The 15442-nt window shown below is 39.0% G+C and overlaps 1 protein-coding gene across 4 annotated transcripts in view; it reads right to left on the minus strand.

Annotated features, from left to right (window-relative positions):
* Positions 1 to 6062: 6062 nt before the first annotated feature.
* TUB (tubby bipartite transcription factor) overlaps positions 6063 to 15442 on the minus strand; it is a 371865-nt gene continuing 362485 nt past the window's right edge. For all 4 annotated transcript variants that reach the window (XM_019519628.1, XM_019519625.1, XM_019519627.1 and 1 more), the window contains 3 exons: positions 9478 to 9576; positions 9199 to 9370; positions 6063 to 8469 (listed from right to left, as the gene is read on the minus strand). In XM_019519628.1, the coding sequence (XP_019375173.1) occupies positions 8336 to 8469; positions 9199 to 9370; positions 9478 to 9576 (405 nt within the window). In that variant the 3' untranslated portion in view covers positions 6063 to 8335. The remainder of the gene's footprint in view (positions 8470 to 9198; positions 9371 to 9477; positions 9577 to 15442) is intronic.

Below are 15442 nucleotides of genomic sequence, written 5' to 3' on the forward strand. Positions count from 1 at the left end.
ACTGGGTGCATCTACATGAGACACTTTGAGTGTAGTAGACCTATTGTACTGTGAATTAGATTAGCAGGCAAAAGCTGTACTAATGCGTGGTAGATTTAGTCTACTGCACATTAACATCACAAAAAAACCACTTGTTTGTGTTAATGTGCAGAAGCACCAATTACAGCGCATTAAGCTAGTACCTGTCATTACAGGTGCTAAATTTAATGTGCTGTAATTACAGCACGTTAATGAATGTGTAGACGTGCCCACTGACATTCAGAACCACACTTAGAAGTGCATCAGAACAGTACCATGAGCCTTTAGGGAGATAAAGTCTAGATGTTTATCATTGAACCCCACTTCTAAGCATAAGGTAGCTACTGACTACTACCTATGGAGAAAACAACTCTTTCAAAAGGCCCAAGATGAAATATCTAGAGCTGCTCAGAAATCACAGATATATTTAGGCCTACACTACTTCTGGGTATATTTTAGATTAAACTACCATTTATATGCAGTCAGTTGAGGATCAACTCTTTTAATAATAGGATTTCATTTTTTCCAGGGTGAGAAGCCTTTTTTTCTTTCTTGGGAAAAAGGTGTCAGGCCTTAAGATGTCTTCTGCTTAATGCATACTGGGGTGAAAAAGTCTTGTTGTAGGGTGGAGAAGCTACCCCTGTTTCTCACGAATGTGTTTAAATATTGCATTATAAAAGTGACTGGTCACGTGCAATAACTCAGAATTTTTCCATAGCTCAAGGTCAAATGTATGATAATCTTACAGTACTTGTGTTGAGGACAGTGCAACATTGTCTGAGAAGTCAAATGGAGCTGAGTAGTTCATACAGTTATGTGTTTGCCAGTAGTTAATGGTGATGGGTGAGTGATTCAGAATGGAGTGTTTAAAGTGCCTGGGGAAGTTAGGAATCTCAGTCCCATTAGTACATTTATGTTTTTGTCCTGATCTTGCAACTGTCTTCAGAGGCCAATCCCTGCGGCTTAAGTCAAACAGATTGGTTATTTAAGTGAAACCTAAAACTCAAAACAAGCTCCTAGGAAAAACTATGCAGCAGAGAATTTCCTTATGACTTCTTCATATGCACAACTACAAATAATGACCAGCTGGATTTTTTAACCCTAAGAAATACACTTGATTTAAAGTTTTCATTTGTATTTTTCCTGACAAAGTTCATTATACAATTCAGTGTTACTTGCAATATTCTTAAATGATGATCCAACTAAAATGTACATCCAACATTTACATGTCTATATGTCAAAAGTGAGGTGTGTTGTAAACATCCCATGCAGGTGATTAATCCATCCTAGTGCATAAGAAACCAATTCTTTTTATAGCTGACATGCACAACAGAGCCACCATCTGCAGTACCAGTAGCTGATTCTTATATAAAACTGTACAAAAGACAGTTTCAAAGCACCACTAGTATTTGATTTGTCACAGGAAAAAAGGACAAATAGGTAACTCCACAATTTATCTAGCCTCTGCAATACATCTACGAATGTGTCCTTTAAAAAAGCCATAGATTTACTAAAAAAATCAATGATACTTCAGCTTGAAAAAGGAAATCCATCAAATTGTTTGTCCAAGTGCTCCAACTAAGTGCTTCCCAGCATGTTTAGTGACCTGCATTACACAGAGTGTGAAATTTCAGTCCCACTAGAGGCAAATTCCCACTGATTTCAATGGAGGAAAAACTTCAAACCCAGGACTGAATCACCTAGTCAGTACTCCTTAGCTGCCCAGGTCAGATGGTAATTCATATTTCTCTAAGGTTTCCACTAATATAAACTGAAATATAATACTTCACACACCAATAACATCTTTTGGCTGAGGGTAACAGGACATTCAAACCTCACAACAGAACTGGACAGAAGGTCCAATTAACTATCATCTCTGTTTGACGCATGGTAAAACTGAGGTACAAAGAAGTTAAGAGATCTGTCCAAAATCACAAAGTGAGTAACAGTGAGACTAAAACATAGTCCCAGTCCTGTGCCTTAACCAGTAGGTCACTCTATTATGGAGCCATTTTACATAGGAATTTTGACCTATGGATTCGTTTTCCAAGTGGCACAAGCACTTAACATATACAACAAAACCTGTAGTTTTACATAAACTCACCTTTCCATTTGTTACTGGTAAACCAGATTCTAAAGTAGGGAGAAAGTTTTCCTCAAGATTTAATCAAATTCCTCTTAATTACAACACCAACATAAAATAATTTAATGAACAGGGACCTGGATGTAGGCTCACCAAATATGTACTTATCTAAAAAAAAGTATTTAGGTCCTCTACATAGTTAAATAGAACACAATAACTGAAATACTTTTTAATGCATGTTCCTTCAATGTATATGTACCTTATTTATTTACATACCAGACACCTTTTCTCCAAAAATTAGCGAACAAAAATTGGGATGTATATCTTACACGAGGAAACTGATTCTGAGTATTTGATTAAAAGAAAAAAACATTTTTTCTTCATTCTACCTTCCCAAGGCAAAATGCCTACTTTATTTGGTGGTGCACAGTATGCAAATAAATATGAGCATTTCTGAGTATCAGCTACTGAGCTTTAGTTCATAGGAAACAGTGAAATATTTTGAAATTCTGGTGAAAAAATGTGTAATTTTACAAGTCTTTTTTTTTTCTTCCTGTTTATCAGCTATCTAAGATATGAAAACAGTCAGTAAGACAACAAAGAAGTTTCTTTTAAGTGTGTACAATTTAGCAAATCTAAAATAGGCTTTCATACATGCAGAAGCAAATAGACAAAGTGCACCTTCCCTAAGTAGTGCATGGGAGAGGGTTGTGCTGACTAATACTGATTTGCTAGAGGTAAATTCACGCCGTGTCTCACACATACTCAGAATTTGCAGTTCAAGCGAAGGCCAAAATGAGATGTATAGGAGAATGGTGAACATTTTTTTTGTCTAAAAACTACAAAGGTGTCCTACATGGATACTTGATGAAAAGTTGAGAATCAGCCCCTTCTATTAGTATCCAGTGCATGCTGTTCTCTTAAGTGTGATATCCAAAATAGTCAGAAGAGGTATATTTTACTGGAAGGTACTCGCTTCCATTTAAAAATGTCCAAAGTATTTTCTTAGCAAGACAGAAACCCATATAGATTTCAGGCCTTGGTAGTACAAAGGGATAGCAGAGGCGGACTCTTTTGTAGAGATCGACTGGTTGCATCCAAACGAATGTGCCCACGTGGTATGTGGTGGTGCAGACCCATGTGTGGTGCCACACACTGCACATTCAGGTGTTTCCCATGCTGCTACCTTGCAGGGCAGGGGTTGTTTTTTTTTGACCCTGGGAGATCCCAGGGTCAGAGTAAGCTGCGTGGAAAAAAAGGGGCGGTACATGTGAAGGCAGTGCACGCTGCCCAAAACCACAGCCTGGCTAGCTGGAGCCACACTCTGGCTGCCAGCCAAACTCCCAGCTGCAGAAGCACTGTGGCTGAAGCTTCCCTGGCCCCTAGCACCTAAGGTAAGGCTGCTGGGGCCAGCATACCCCACCGGCAGTAACTTGCCATGTGCTAAAGTGGCACACCTTGTACCGCTGCTAGTTGTCCCTGGGGAAACAAATGTCTGTGCTTGTCTGGACGCAGCAAATTCAAACCCTCTTTCTGATAACCTCAAATGTCATTGGTACTACTTGTGCCCATCAGCACTTCCCAGGATCGGGAAGCAAGACTACCTCATCCTGTTAACATAATCAGAAACTAAATGCATTGATATTAATCTCGATTGTTACTTCTTCAGGACAGGGATTGTCTCTTTCTATGTCTATGTATATCTCTAGTTCAGTGGAGTCCCATCCTCCTGGACTCTTCAATAAAACAAACAATGGCTAACAAACAAATATCACAAAAAAACTGTTTAGATGGAGGAGAACATAGTGGAAATATTTAAGCAAACTTTTCTGTGCCAAAGGGTTAAACTGCTTACAAACTCCTCAGTTTGCAGTGAATGTACAGGGTAAGATTCTTACCAAGAGCAGAATTGAGTCAACACCAAATGCTTCCCTAAATCTTACCCCCAATGTCTATGCTGGTTGAAGCTCTCCGCCAATTCACCCATCAAAAGCTAGTAATGGGCTAGGAGGATTGGATCCAGGGCTTTGGTTCAGTATTATACAGAGAAAACTTGGCATTGTAATTTGGATCCACAATAGGACTGTAACAGGAAAGGGATATGCACGTGAACACACGTGTGTGTGCGTGTGTATGTATGCATCTCTCTTCCCTGTACTGCTTGTAGACAAATATTTTACACTTTAATGTGACCTTTTAATTTAGCTTTTCAATTTGTTCACACAAAGTGTGTGTATCTATACAAAGTGTGTGTTCATACAAAGCGTGTGTATCTATATCTATATATCCCTGCCAAAGTCCACAGCAGAAGACAAAGTCATCAATATTTAAAATTTAAAACAACATAAAATCAACCTCCAACCAAATAGTCATTGGAGCAAGTAGAGGAAGACTTGATATTCTTTTTATTTTTGTACTGAAAAGACAAGGTTTAGTCTTTGTTAAATGTTGATAGGATGGTATTCCAGAAGCTACTAGTAATAGCATTCTTGCATTAGCAATTCTAATGCAGAGACCTGTGCTACAGGATATTTTGGGAGGAAGATTTTTTGAAAATATTTACTCATGTAAAAATGTATTTTAATTTTGCAGGGCATGACTTAGTATCTCAAAGCCTGTGAAGTTCCCAGATATTTACTGAGCTTTGCTTCAAAAGATTCTGCCTACTTCATGAGATGACAAGATTCGGGGAGAAAAGGTTGAGCCATAATATCTTCATATATAGTAGTCTTTCACCCTGAAAATGTTGCAAAACACTTCACAGACTACAAAAACATGCCATGACTAAAACCATACAAATATGCATTCACCCCAAGGGCAGAAGCTGACAGTCAGGAGGATGAACAAAATATAGTGCTTCGCTTGTCAACAGTGAAGAGCCAAGACTTTGTATAAGGACAGCAGAGGAAATTCTTACAAAAAAAGAGACACCACATTTCAATGAGATATTGGCATGTCACTCCCCTGGGCTCCTTTGACAATCCCAGTTTAAATGTTTATACAGAGCAGAAAGGTGTTAGCACTTAACCCTCACTCTGTTATACCATACTACTCTAGTAGTCAGTCAACGGCTGTGGTGGTGCTCATGGCTGTAGTTGTCTCAACATTTTTCTCCTAATATTTGCAATTTTACTTTCTTGGCTGAGGTGCCCAGGATGATAAAAATCTTTGGATATAGAAGGCATTCTTCTTCTGGTAAACAATGACTCCCTTAACATTTTTGTCCCTTCAAAGTTTGGTATTATTCCTATATGGGTCTTTAAGTGCGATGTGTTTTTTTTCCAGCGTAACTCAACGAACCTGGTATGCTAAAAACATGGAATACAACAGCATAGGCATAACAGCCAGCATCTGTATCCTGGGTGGCAGCGCCAGCAGGGGTGCACTGACTGCAGCAGCTCTTTGCTCACCTTCTCTTAGTAGGCTCCTGGAACTGGCATGACTAATTATGCTACTGTACGAGAGGATGTTCTTCTACCTGGATTTGCAGACAGAGGTAAAAGAGTGCTAAATGCCATTTCCTAAAACTATACAACTCACTAGAGATGGCCAGGATTAAAGCCCAAAATTCCAACAATTCCCAATATTCAATGGGCGTGTCTACACGAGACACTAACTGTGCATAGTTTAATAACACTGTGCAGTAGTGTGCCAGGCAAAAACCATGCAAATATGCTACTGCACAGTAGTATTAGGCTAATGTGCAGTAAGCATCACGAAAACCCATGCACTGGTGCTACTATGGAATAGCACAAGTTACTGAGTATTGATTTAGCACTTGGTTAACCAAGTACTAAATTTAATGCACAGTAACTATGGCACATTAATGAATGTGTAGATGTGCCCAGTGTTTTCAAAGCCTACGTCAGTCCAAGTTCTACAAAAGGGAAATCTACCTTTGCAATGGGCTGGACACAGAATCTAGTTATCACTAGTACTAGTAAGTAAACATTAGACGTAGTCAGACATAAACGCCATTTATTTGTTAAAATTCAGAGTCACATAATGGACAGCGGCTGAGAGAGAGGCAGGTGGTATAGAACTCACTGACAAATGCAGAGAATAAGGCACCCATTTGCTGTAGTCTTACATGAGCAAAGTGCTGAATAATGAAAACTGCAAGAAATGGCTCGTTATCATCCACTGTAGGAATGGACAGTACATTCCTCTTAAATTAGGAAATAGTTTCTTATTTTACACTATAATAAGAAACGGGGGGGGTTGGCCAAAAAAACAAAGATAAAGGGAAAACTGCCATTTAAACAAAGTATCTGATAGTTGGACCCATCAAGCAAACAGCTGTAAAAACCAGGAGGCTTTTTTCCATTAACTTCACTGACATTTAAAAAGGGTTGCTGATATATTTTTTTTCATCCCTTTCCCTCCCCTACCTCCCAAAAAAACAAAGCTGAGGCTTTCAAACAAAGCTGAATATCAAGATATAATAATCCCACAGCAAGTACATTTGTCTGCTGAAATTTTTTTGCTCCCACTTTTGGAGACCTGGAGGCAAATGCACAGAATCAAACATATTTCGTTTATTAATTGAAATCATACCGTCCAAATGGCACAACCTGTCTTCCCGGCCTGTCTCTTGAAGTTATAAAAGGACTGCAGGCTGTGAGACAAGCAGATCTGATCACATTTTCTCATTATATAATCTTTGGTTGTGCAATGTAGAGATGCTATACAGGATAGGAAAAGGGATTGTGATAAGCATAGTATAAAATGTGGCTGTTCCTTTTACATGTTATTCACATTTTTAACGTTCTTTTGATGAACTGTATATAAATCCTATTAGTTATGTGTCAGTTTGGGGTACTATTTTTTGAATGGCACAAAGGATGGGAGAGACTCAATCTCCATTATTCTTAAGGGGGTTTATGCATTGCTCACAGTTAAAGTCTCTGCCTGGATGAAATTTGAAATGTTTAAAATACCAGAAAATCGTGTGCACAGAGCTTATGTTTTGGAACAAAATTTGCTTATATATTCCAGACCCATTAGAAAAGGTGAAACAGAAGAAAATGCTGTTTTAAGCTAGTTGAATACCCTGCGTGCATCTATTTTGTACATAACGTACACAATATCTGCCTAGAAGCATGTTGCTCAGTAGCTGGCACTTTGACATTATAAAGTGACATACAGTTTCAATAGGTTTCAAGCATTCTTACAAAGGGAAATAAATATGGAGATTGGTTGTCACTGAACGTTTGACAAAACTCAACCAGCAAAATTTAAAATCACAAAAGGCCAAACAGATTTAATATAATATTTGCACTTGCTTCCTCTGCCAAATGAACAACTGGTTTAAAATGATGCATCTCTGGGAAGAGACCTTTATCCAACTATGTATATCACTTGACACAAAATATGCATCTGAACTGCTACAGTGATACAAGAATATAGTTTCCAACATGCCAAATTGAGTTTAAAGTTGTGTTCTGCTGGTATTCAGGCTTATACTCATTTTCTGTCATTCCAATACATTTATATTTGAGACAGAAATTAATAGCATGAAGATGTTAAAACATGAAATGATTCCTTAAAATTCAAGTGACTTGTGCAACATTATTTTGTGCTTTCTACTTCTCTTTTTTCCCCTACTGTAATTAAAATTCACCGTGCCCCTTTACATAAATAGTAACAAATCAAGTTCAGTCCAGTACAGGCTTTCTACTCTCAGCCTTGGCTTTGTACTACATGAGATCCTTGCAAATTCAAAAAGTGCATCTTTTTTGGTGATCTTTCTTCTATGCTGGGTGATGTGAAGCTCAAAGTATTCCATGGATTAAATTAATCTTGAGGTATGATTACAGCCTCCAAATGCTTCTTAAATGTAAAAATGATTTTTTTTTCTTTTTTTAAGATAGCTTTCTGGATTTAGAAAAAGACACACCACTTCTAATGGTGCTACATGAGCCAAGGTACAGTACATCATGGCACATCTCCATAACATAACTGAGAATGTTAGAATGGACTTCTATTTACAGAAACTTGATGCCACTTCCAGAAAAATATATAAACAGAAAAAAACCCAATATTTCCTGAATGTCCTGAATTTTTAAAAGATTCACATAATTTTTCTCCACAACAATCCCATGGTCCTTCCAAAAATGTACTTTTCCCTGGCCTGTTTAGCATGAACCCCAAATGTCACCAGCAAGTAGTTGGAATCCTGTTTTCCCTTTGTGGCATACTGCTTCAGCTGTGTGAATACTTTACCACTCTTGTTTATTCACAAGCCAGTTTGCTGTCAAAGCTGGAGAGAGCAATGGCAAATGCTTGTAGTGCACACATTGGATAGTTGTAGTCCATGGTGAATACATCCTCAGCCACACGGCCAAACTGCATGACTATATAGTCAGCTGTAATAAAAGTCATAAAAATTGACAAAACGTTAACTTTTGCTACAGCCACTCCTAAATAAATATGTGCTCAGTGCCATCCTGCAACCCAAAAACTAAAGCAAAATGTGGCTCTGGAGCAAATAATGCAGCAGTAACTCATGGAAGTAGTTGAATTGACTGCAGTGGCTTCAGCTCGTATGAGGGCAGCTGGAGTGAGGGCTGAAACACTGAGACTCAAGTGGGATTTCCTTTACAATTTTACATGGATAACTAATGGGATCTGTAAAGAGAAACAACATAGTAGGCTACTAGCAATTTGCCTGTATAAGCATGGAAGTCTCATCCCTATACTACTCCAACAGGTCCTTAGCATATCTTAGTGCAGCCCACAGCGCTGCTACAGTGCTACTGCAAGATCAAATTCGCTTCCACAGCAGTTTACAATCTAGAGGGTAGAAAGGTATATTAAAGCTTCTTTTGCACTTCAGATGCTGCACTAACAGATCTGTAAGAAACTATCAGATCTCCATAGGAGTGTTTTACTCTACTTTGCACCAATATAGATGAAGAAAAGCCAGAGGAGCAGTGAACGAGTGCCCACAATTAAAAGCAAACAAACAAATAAATAAAGACTTACTGACTTTTCCATGATTCACATAGGTAGTAAGGGTCTGGACAAGATCGCTGACAGTTTGTAGACAAAACAAGTGATATATCTAAGGTTCCAACTTGATGATCTATACTTACGATCATTATCGTGAATAATTTGGAAGTTTTTCACTGAGGCCTGTGTGACTCGACCGTGGAAATTTAAAACGTAAGACTGGGTGTCATCGTTCCAGACTGGAGTCTTGTTGTGCAGTTCAATGACGCTCTCTGTATTTTTGTTCTGCCATCTTGCGAGAAGCGTTTCATGTTCCTGTACATATCACGCATACATACTGCTGGTTAGTACTCTCCGTGAGAAACCCAGTCACAGAGGATTCCTTCAAATAACTATTATTATTGACAGACACTGGGACTTACGTTTCGTGGCCTGATAGAAACTCTTTCATGGTCCATATTCATGCCTGGTATGATCACACTCATTTTGCGAGGTCCTTTGAAGCCCAAGACATTTGTTTCCTAAAAAGTACATTAGAAAAATATTTGTAATGCTCAATACATGTTTGGCCTTGGGAACGACCTTCTTTGGCAAAGCAGCAGCCCACAAAATTCATATGTTAAGTCACTCAAAAATGAGATGAATTTTCTGCGTGAAGCAGGGCTGTAAAACACAGTATCTTTGTTTTAAAGTTCTGGCAACAGAAAAAAATAGAAAGTGAACGGTTTGCAATATAAAGCCCTTTGTGACAAGGCTTCTAGAAGCCCTTACTGAGTACATTAATGCAGGTAAAAAAAACTGATTGTTACAGATGGATATGAAATAACCAGACTGCTTGAATACTGTTATGTACCACAGTAAAATTAGTTATAACTTCATACTCACTACATTCAGTCACATATTTTAATGAGAATGAAAGATGCAATAGCCACCCAGACTCATTTTAGTCTACAGCCAGCACAAAAGCAAAAGAAGACGAGCTGCCAATGTAAGCATCTGTCAGTATTGCTTTGATTTGTAAAGTTCTCAGAAATGTCAGGCTTAGAAATGAGAATGCTAAAATAAACAAATATGCTACCATGAAATCAAAGGCAGGGACTGCAGGAAGAGAAAAAGCACACTGGCACCAATTAAATGCCCATGCAATGCATACCATACTAACTCAAATACGACACATAATACCCCTTTTCCCAAAATTTAGCTACTGAAAATTACGTTGCATGTCTTAAGTGAGGAAATGCGGGGAGCAAAGAGCCTGATTCTGCAGAAGCCAAACTGCTCAATCACTCTTTGAGCCAGGTGAGCAGCCAACACGGTCTGCCAGGTCAGCTGAGGGCCCAATCCTGCTGGAGCCGAATTGCCCAGGCCTTCCACATGAGCTGGGAGAGCCTTCAGCTAATCTGGCAGGTACTGCTGGCTGCCCATTCAGCTGTGGTCCAGAAGAGGGGCCAGCTAGTTTGGCTCAGTCATCAGCACCTGCCCTGTTTCACAGCCAGGAGGTTAACAGAGCAGCCACAGATTTTTTCTTCCATCCTACTGCAGCTGCCTGCATTTTCTTGCAAAAATACCATACATACTGGTATGTTCAAGGATTTATTTTTTTTCTTCATTCTCCCTTTCAAAAACAAGTTGTCTTATTTGGTGACATGTTCTATGCTGGAAAATATGGGTAAGTTCTTCTACAAAATGTAATTTTGCTATCTAACCAGGTTCTTGTAAGTGTCCACTACCACAGTACTCTCTCAATTACCACCAAAACCAGGAAGCCCAGGGTCCAGATTCTTCTCCACCTATCAAGCGTCTATGTGGACTTAGGCACCTAAGAGTGATTTTATTCCACCTTGTTCATGTCCTCTAATATCCATTAATGCAACTACTTTTGTAACAGAAGTGGATCTTACCCTTAAGACTGAGTTACAAAAAAGTAACAAAGAGGAAGATGACCCATCCTCCAGCTATGCGGGAATTTGAGCAGGGTACAACATGATCACACTAGGGCCCTGGCCAATGTTAATTTAATTGCATGACTGAGATTTTTGGGCTCTGGGGTAAAACTTGTCAGGACCCAATTGCACAACTGCTGGCATCTGAACTTTTAAAGGTGCACTACACACCTCAGCATCAGGGAACCAGTTTCCCAATATCATGCTGCATGGTACACCTTTCAACAGGCAAAGAGTGGCTATGTCCCAGCTGTGCCCCTGACTGGTAAGATGGGAGAGGAAGCAGCCCCCACGTCCAAGACACAGCTGCATGCTGCTTGAGAATTATGCAGGGAGCAGTCGTCTGTCTAGAACAGCATGCTGGCATGTGGGGAACGTGAGATGGGGAACGGCTCCTTGATCTCAGGCTCCTCGCCACCTATAGCTCAAATTAAAACAGGCTACACACTTTAAAATTAAAACAGGCTACAAACAAGGCACAAAGAAGAATCCCATTAAAGGTTTTATTGCACAATACATTTCTTGCATATGTGGCATACAGCATTTTTTTCATGCGATGAACATGTTAATTGCATGATAAATATAATGTCTGCCAAGGGCCTTAGAACCCTTATGTACCTAATAAATGGGATATGCCAAAGAAGTCTAATTTTCTTCTCCCTCTATTATCACTTTCTTCTGCCTTCACTGAAAGGTAGGGTTGGCAAGCTAATCAATTGACTGGTTAAATATTGTCAATTGACCACTCAATTTATTGTATATTTCTGACTGATGAAAGAGTATAGCAATTTTACAAAAAAACCTACTTTTTTTGTAGTTTTCTTGACAGAAATGTGATTTTTAAATAGTTTTTAACACATTTCTTAACAGAAAATTTGTGCTTTTTCTGTGTATTATTTGGTCCCCTTGGTATAACAATTTTTGACTGATATTTGAACAGTCAATTGACAAAATGTTATTTGTCCACTTTAATGCCCAATGCTACTGAAAGAACTGTAAGAAAGATGTTGGCCTAGCACTCCGTGTTGGCATATCACTGCTCCCATCTATGTCAATGGCAAGTGCTACCTTAAGATCAAATGTTGGGCACACCTAATAATCCTACCCGAGGTATGTGTTTTTTTCCTCAGGTAATAAGCAAAATGAAGTCTATCTATGGGAGAGGAAGTGTTTTGGTCATGTCACCGTACTAGAGAATATTAGGGGGGGGAATTCCTTCCAGAGGCACTCCCCACAGAGAGCTATGTTGGAGTATCTAATTGGAGTCACTTGGAAGAGGCATGATTTTCTGACCATAACCCAAAAACATGTAAGGTGTGTCTAATTGGGCGTAAAAAACTATGGCATGCCCTATCACTAGATATTTTTGACAGTTTAGCATACAGTTTTCTTGTGCAGATAATGTCTATGTCATTCTCTAAACCTCCAAGTATTGCTATAAACAGTCCATGGAATTTGACCTACAATTTCAACAGGCCTTCAAAAATGTTTCAGCTATGCAAGATGACTCCCATTGAAATCCTGTACAGAAGCAGTTGAGAGTTGTCTCCAAGAAAACATTTAGTCATGGAAAACTTTTTAATTATTTAACATATGTATGACATTGTCTTTGCCAGAAAACCAATGGCATCTTTGCAACTGCCAATTTACACCCAATATTTAGACTGAGACCCAGATTACAGTGATTGTTGACAGCATACGTGAGCAAGAGAGAACTCAAATAGCAGGCAAGCGCCAACTTTTGGGAAGAAACTCATGCTTATTTCACTAAGTATTGACCGTTGTGGTTCTCTTGAGCACTTCTCAGCAAGTTACAGTTGCTTTATATGCAAACCATTGAGACATTGCTTTGGTTAGATACTTTGTTAAAGCTGCCAGTTAATACCCGTTCTTCATCATTTCACTCCTAACAAGCAGTATTATCTCTCTAAAATTTCAGATATATATTGTTTAGAATTAGTTATAAAAAAATAAATTAATGTGTCTGCTAAATGGAAAGGGAATAGAAGGGGAGGAATGAATTGATTTTGCAGGGTAAATTATACCACTCGATGATTATACCATTAAAGGATTTATGAAAGTGTTTATCAATTGGATGTCATCATTTTGCCAAAAATCAAGTTGCCACATGAAAATTCTGTCCTACATAAATACAGCATATATGAATACAGAACATAGGGAGGCAAAAGTAGCTTAAATAAAGCAAGAACAAGCTTCACCTAAACTGAATTTTCCTTATCTGCTCTATCACTACCACAGCCACCCCCACAAACGCACACAATTTTTGCGCACATGCAAATGTTTTCTGCGTATTAAATATTTTCTTGCAGAAATGCAGGGCTGTGGACAGCAATACCTGGGGAACTTGGTAAAATTTTGATTTCACATCAGTGTAACTCAGTGCTTTAACACAATGCTGATTTATACTCATGCACAGGAGCTCAAATTAAGGATCTGAGCCAGGTACTCAGTTTGCACAGATTGCCATAGCTTCATTGACTAGTACAGAGCTATCATGATTTTCATCAGGTGAGAATATGGCCCCCTCTGTGTGACAGATCCTCTGCCCTTTGCCCAACCACTAAACTGCTCCTGGGAGATACTGTAATGGTGACTCATACAGGAAACTTGTTCTTAACCATGGTTTTAAAACACAATATATTAATTATATCACAAGTACTGCATTGTAATAACAACCATCATAAAATCCACTTACTACATGCCCTAGATGCTTGCATACAAACTCTGATTCGGGAGACAGACAGTATCTACTAGATTTTCATGGTTTCACTCTCTTCCTTTCTGGACATTATCCACACAACAGTGACTTCCTCACATATACTGTGTAGAATAAGATTTGTTTTTGATTTACATACAAAGCCCAAACTTTCCCTAAAATTAAACATGAAGTTATAGTAGCTACCTCTCTGTACAAGGGATTCAGGGCCTGAGGAACGCTCTCTTGGCAAGAGTCTTTTCATTGAACAAGGCTGGATAAAACCATTTCTTATTAACTATGCTATCAGTTTACAGAATCTGCTGCAGACTAAACTATGCGCTACAACCTGTGTGCTACTGCCTTGTAGCAAAGAATATAGCTAATGACCCACCCTACGTCTCATTCTTGTTATACTTCAGATACTTTTGCAAAAGCACAGCTATTCTGAAATCGGCCATTGGGTGCTGCTGCAGATTTATTAATCAAGTATTCTGCCGTCATGCTATGGTTCTCTTTGATGAGAATACAACTGCATAAGTGTGCTCAGATAAACTCAGTCCTTGCTTTTACTTTAGCCCTGGGTCCTACCCTGGTGAGGAGTTTCACAAGGGATTTCAGCACATTTACCCCACAATTAACAAGCTGTTGCCAGCTTTTGACTTCATTTGTATAACAAGACCTGCAGAGATGATTCAGTACAAATGTCTCCAGATGAGTACTTGATCAGATGAGCCTAGAGGGAGCTGAGTGCACAGGGGTGCTTTTGACATCTTAGACCAGATGTTTAGTCCATGTTTTGCATAAGACTGAAATGAAAAATGTCACTTCAGGAAAAAGACATTTGGGGAACATGCTGTGTGGTGTTTTACTATCCTGCATTTATGCTGCAGCTGCTATTGACAATCTTCACTTTAACAGGCATGGTCATTAATAAATAAAAACAAAATTTCCTTTTGCCCTGGGTCAAATAGAACACTTGCAGATCTACACATTCTTTCTGAATACAGAAAGATCAATTGAACAACATATTTCTTGTATGACTGTTTTAAATACACTACTCCAGATATAGGCATGTGAGCAATTTGCCAATTTATTTAAGCCCCATTCTCCAGAATCATATCCACTGCTTGAACTCAATTGCACTAGTTTTACACACGCAGAAGATAACTCCAAAGTCTACAGTGTAGCATTCATGGGCTTAACGATGACGTTTAAATAGCCTGTGACTTTATGTAAATGGTGTAATGTCTCAATTTGAATACTTTAAAACTATACTTTGCCTTGTGTCTATGCTGCATTTTTGAAGCTTTTTAAGCATTCTACCCTTCTCCCCGCCCCCATCCCACCATATAAGAACTCTGAGGTCATCTGACCAGAGGTCAGGTTAAGACATCAGGCAACTTGACTGGAGATGTGGCATGCATGTGCAGAAAGTATCTTTCCTTTGTTTCCTCATGGCTTCCCCGAGAGGCAGTTTGAAACTGGGAGACGGAATAGCTCAGAGATTACAGGCAACCCCTGCTTAGCATTCTTAATTGGTTCCTGAAAAACCAAGTGTTAAGTAAAACGAGCGTTAAGTGAAACCGAAAGTATCTGATGATCCAAGATGGTGACTGCAAGTGTTTTTCATGACCCAAGATGGCGACTGTGAGTGTAATAATGGAACTCACTGAACACTAAGTGAAATCCTGGATCACCCGCCTGTCTTCTGGTGTGGATGCATCC

The sequence above is a fragment of the Gavialis gangeticus genome, unplaced genomic scaffold (assembly GCF_001723915.1).
Source record: "Gavialis gangeticus isolate Ggan-Ray unplaced genomic scaffold, GavGan_comp1, whole genome shotgun sequence".
NCBI lineage: Eukaryota > Metazoa > Chordata > Crocodylia > Gavialidae > Gavialis > Gavialis gangeticus.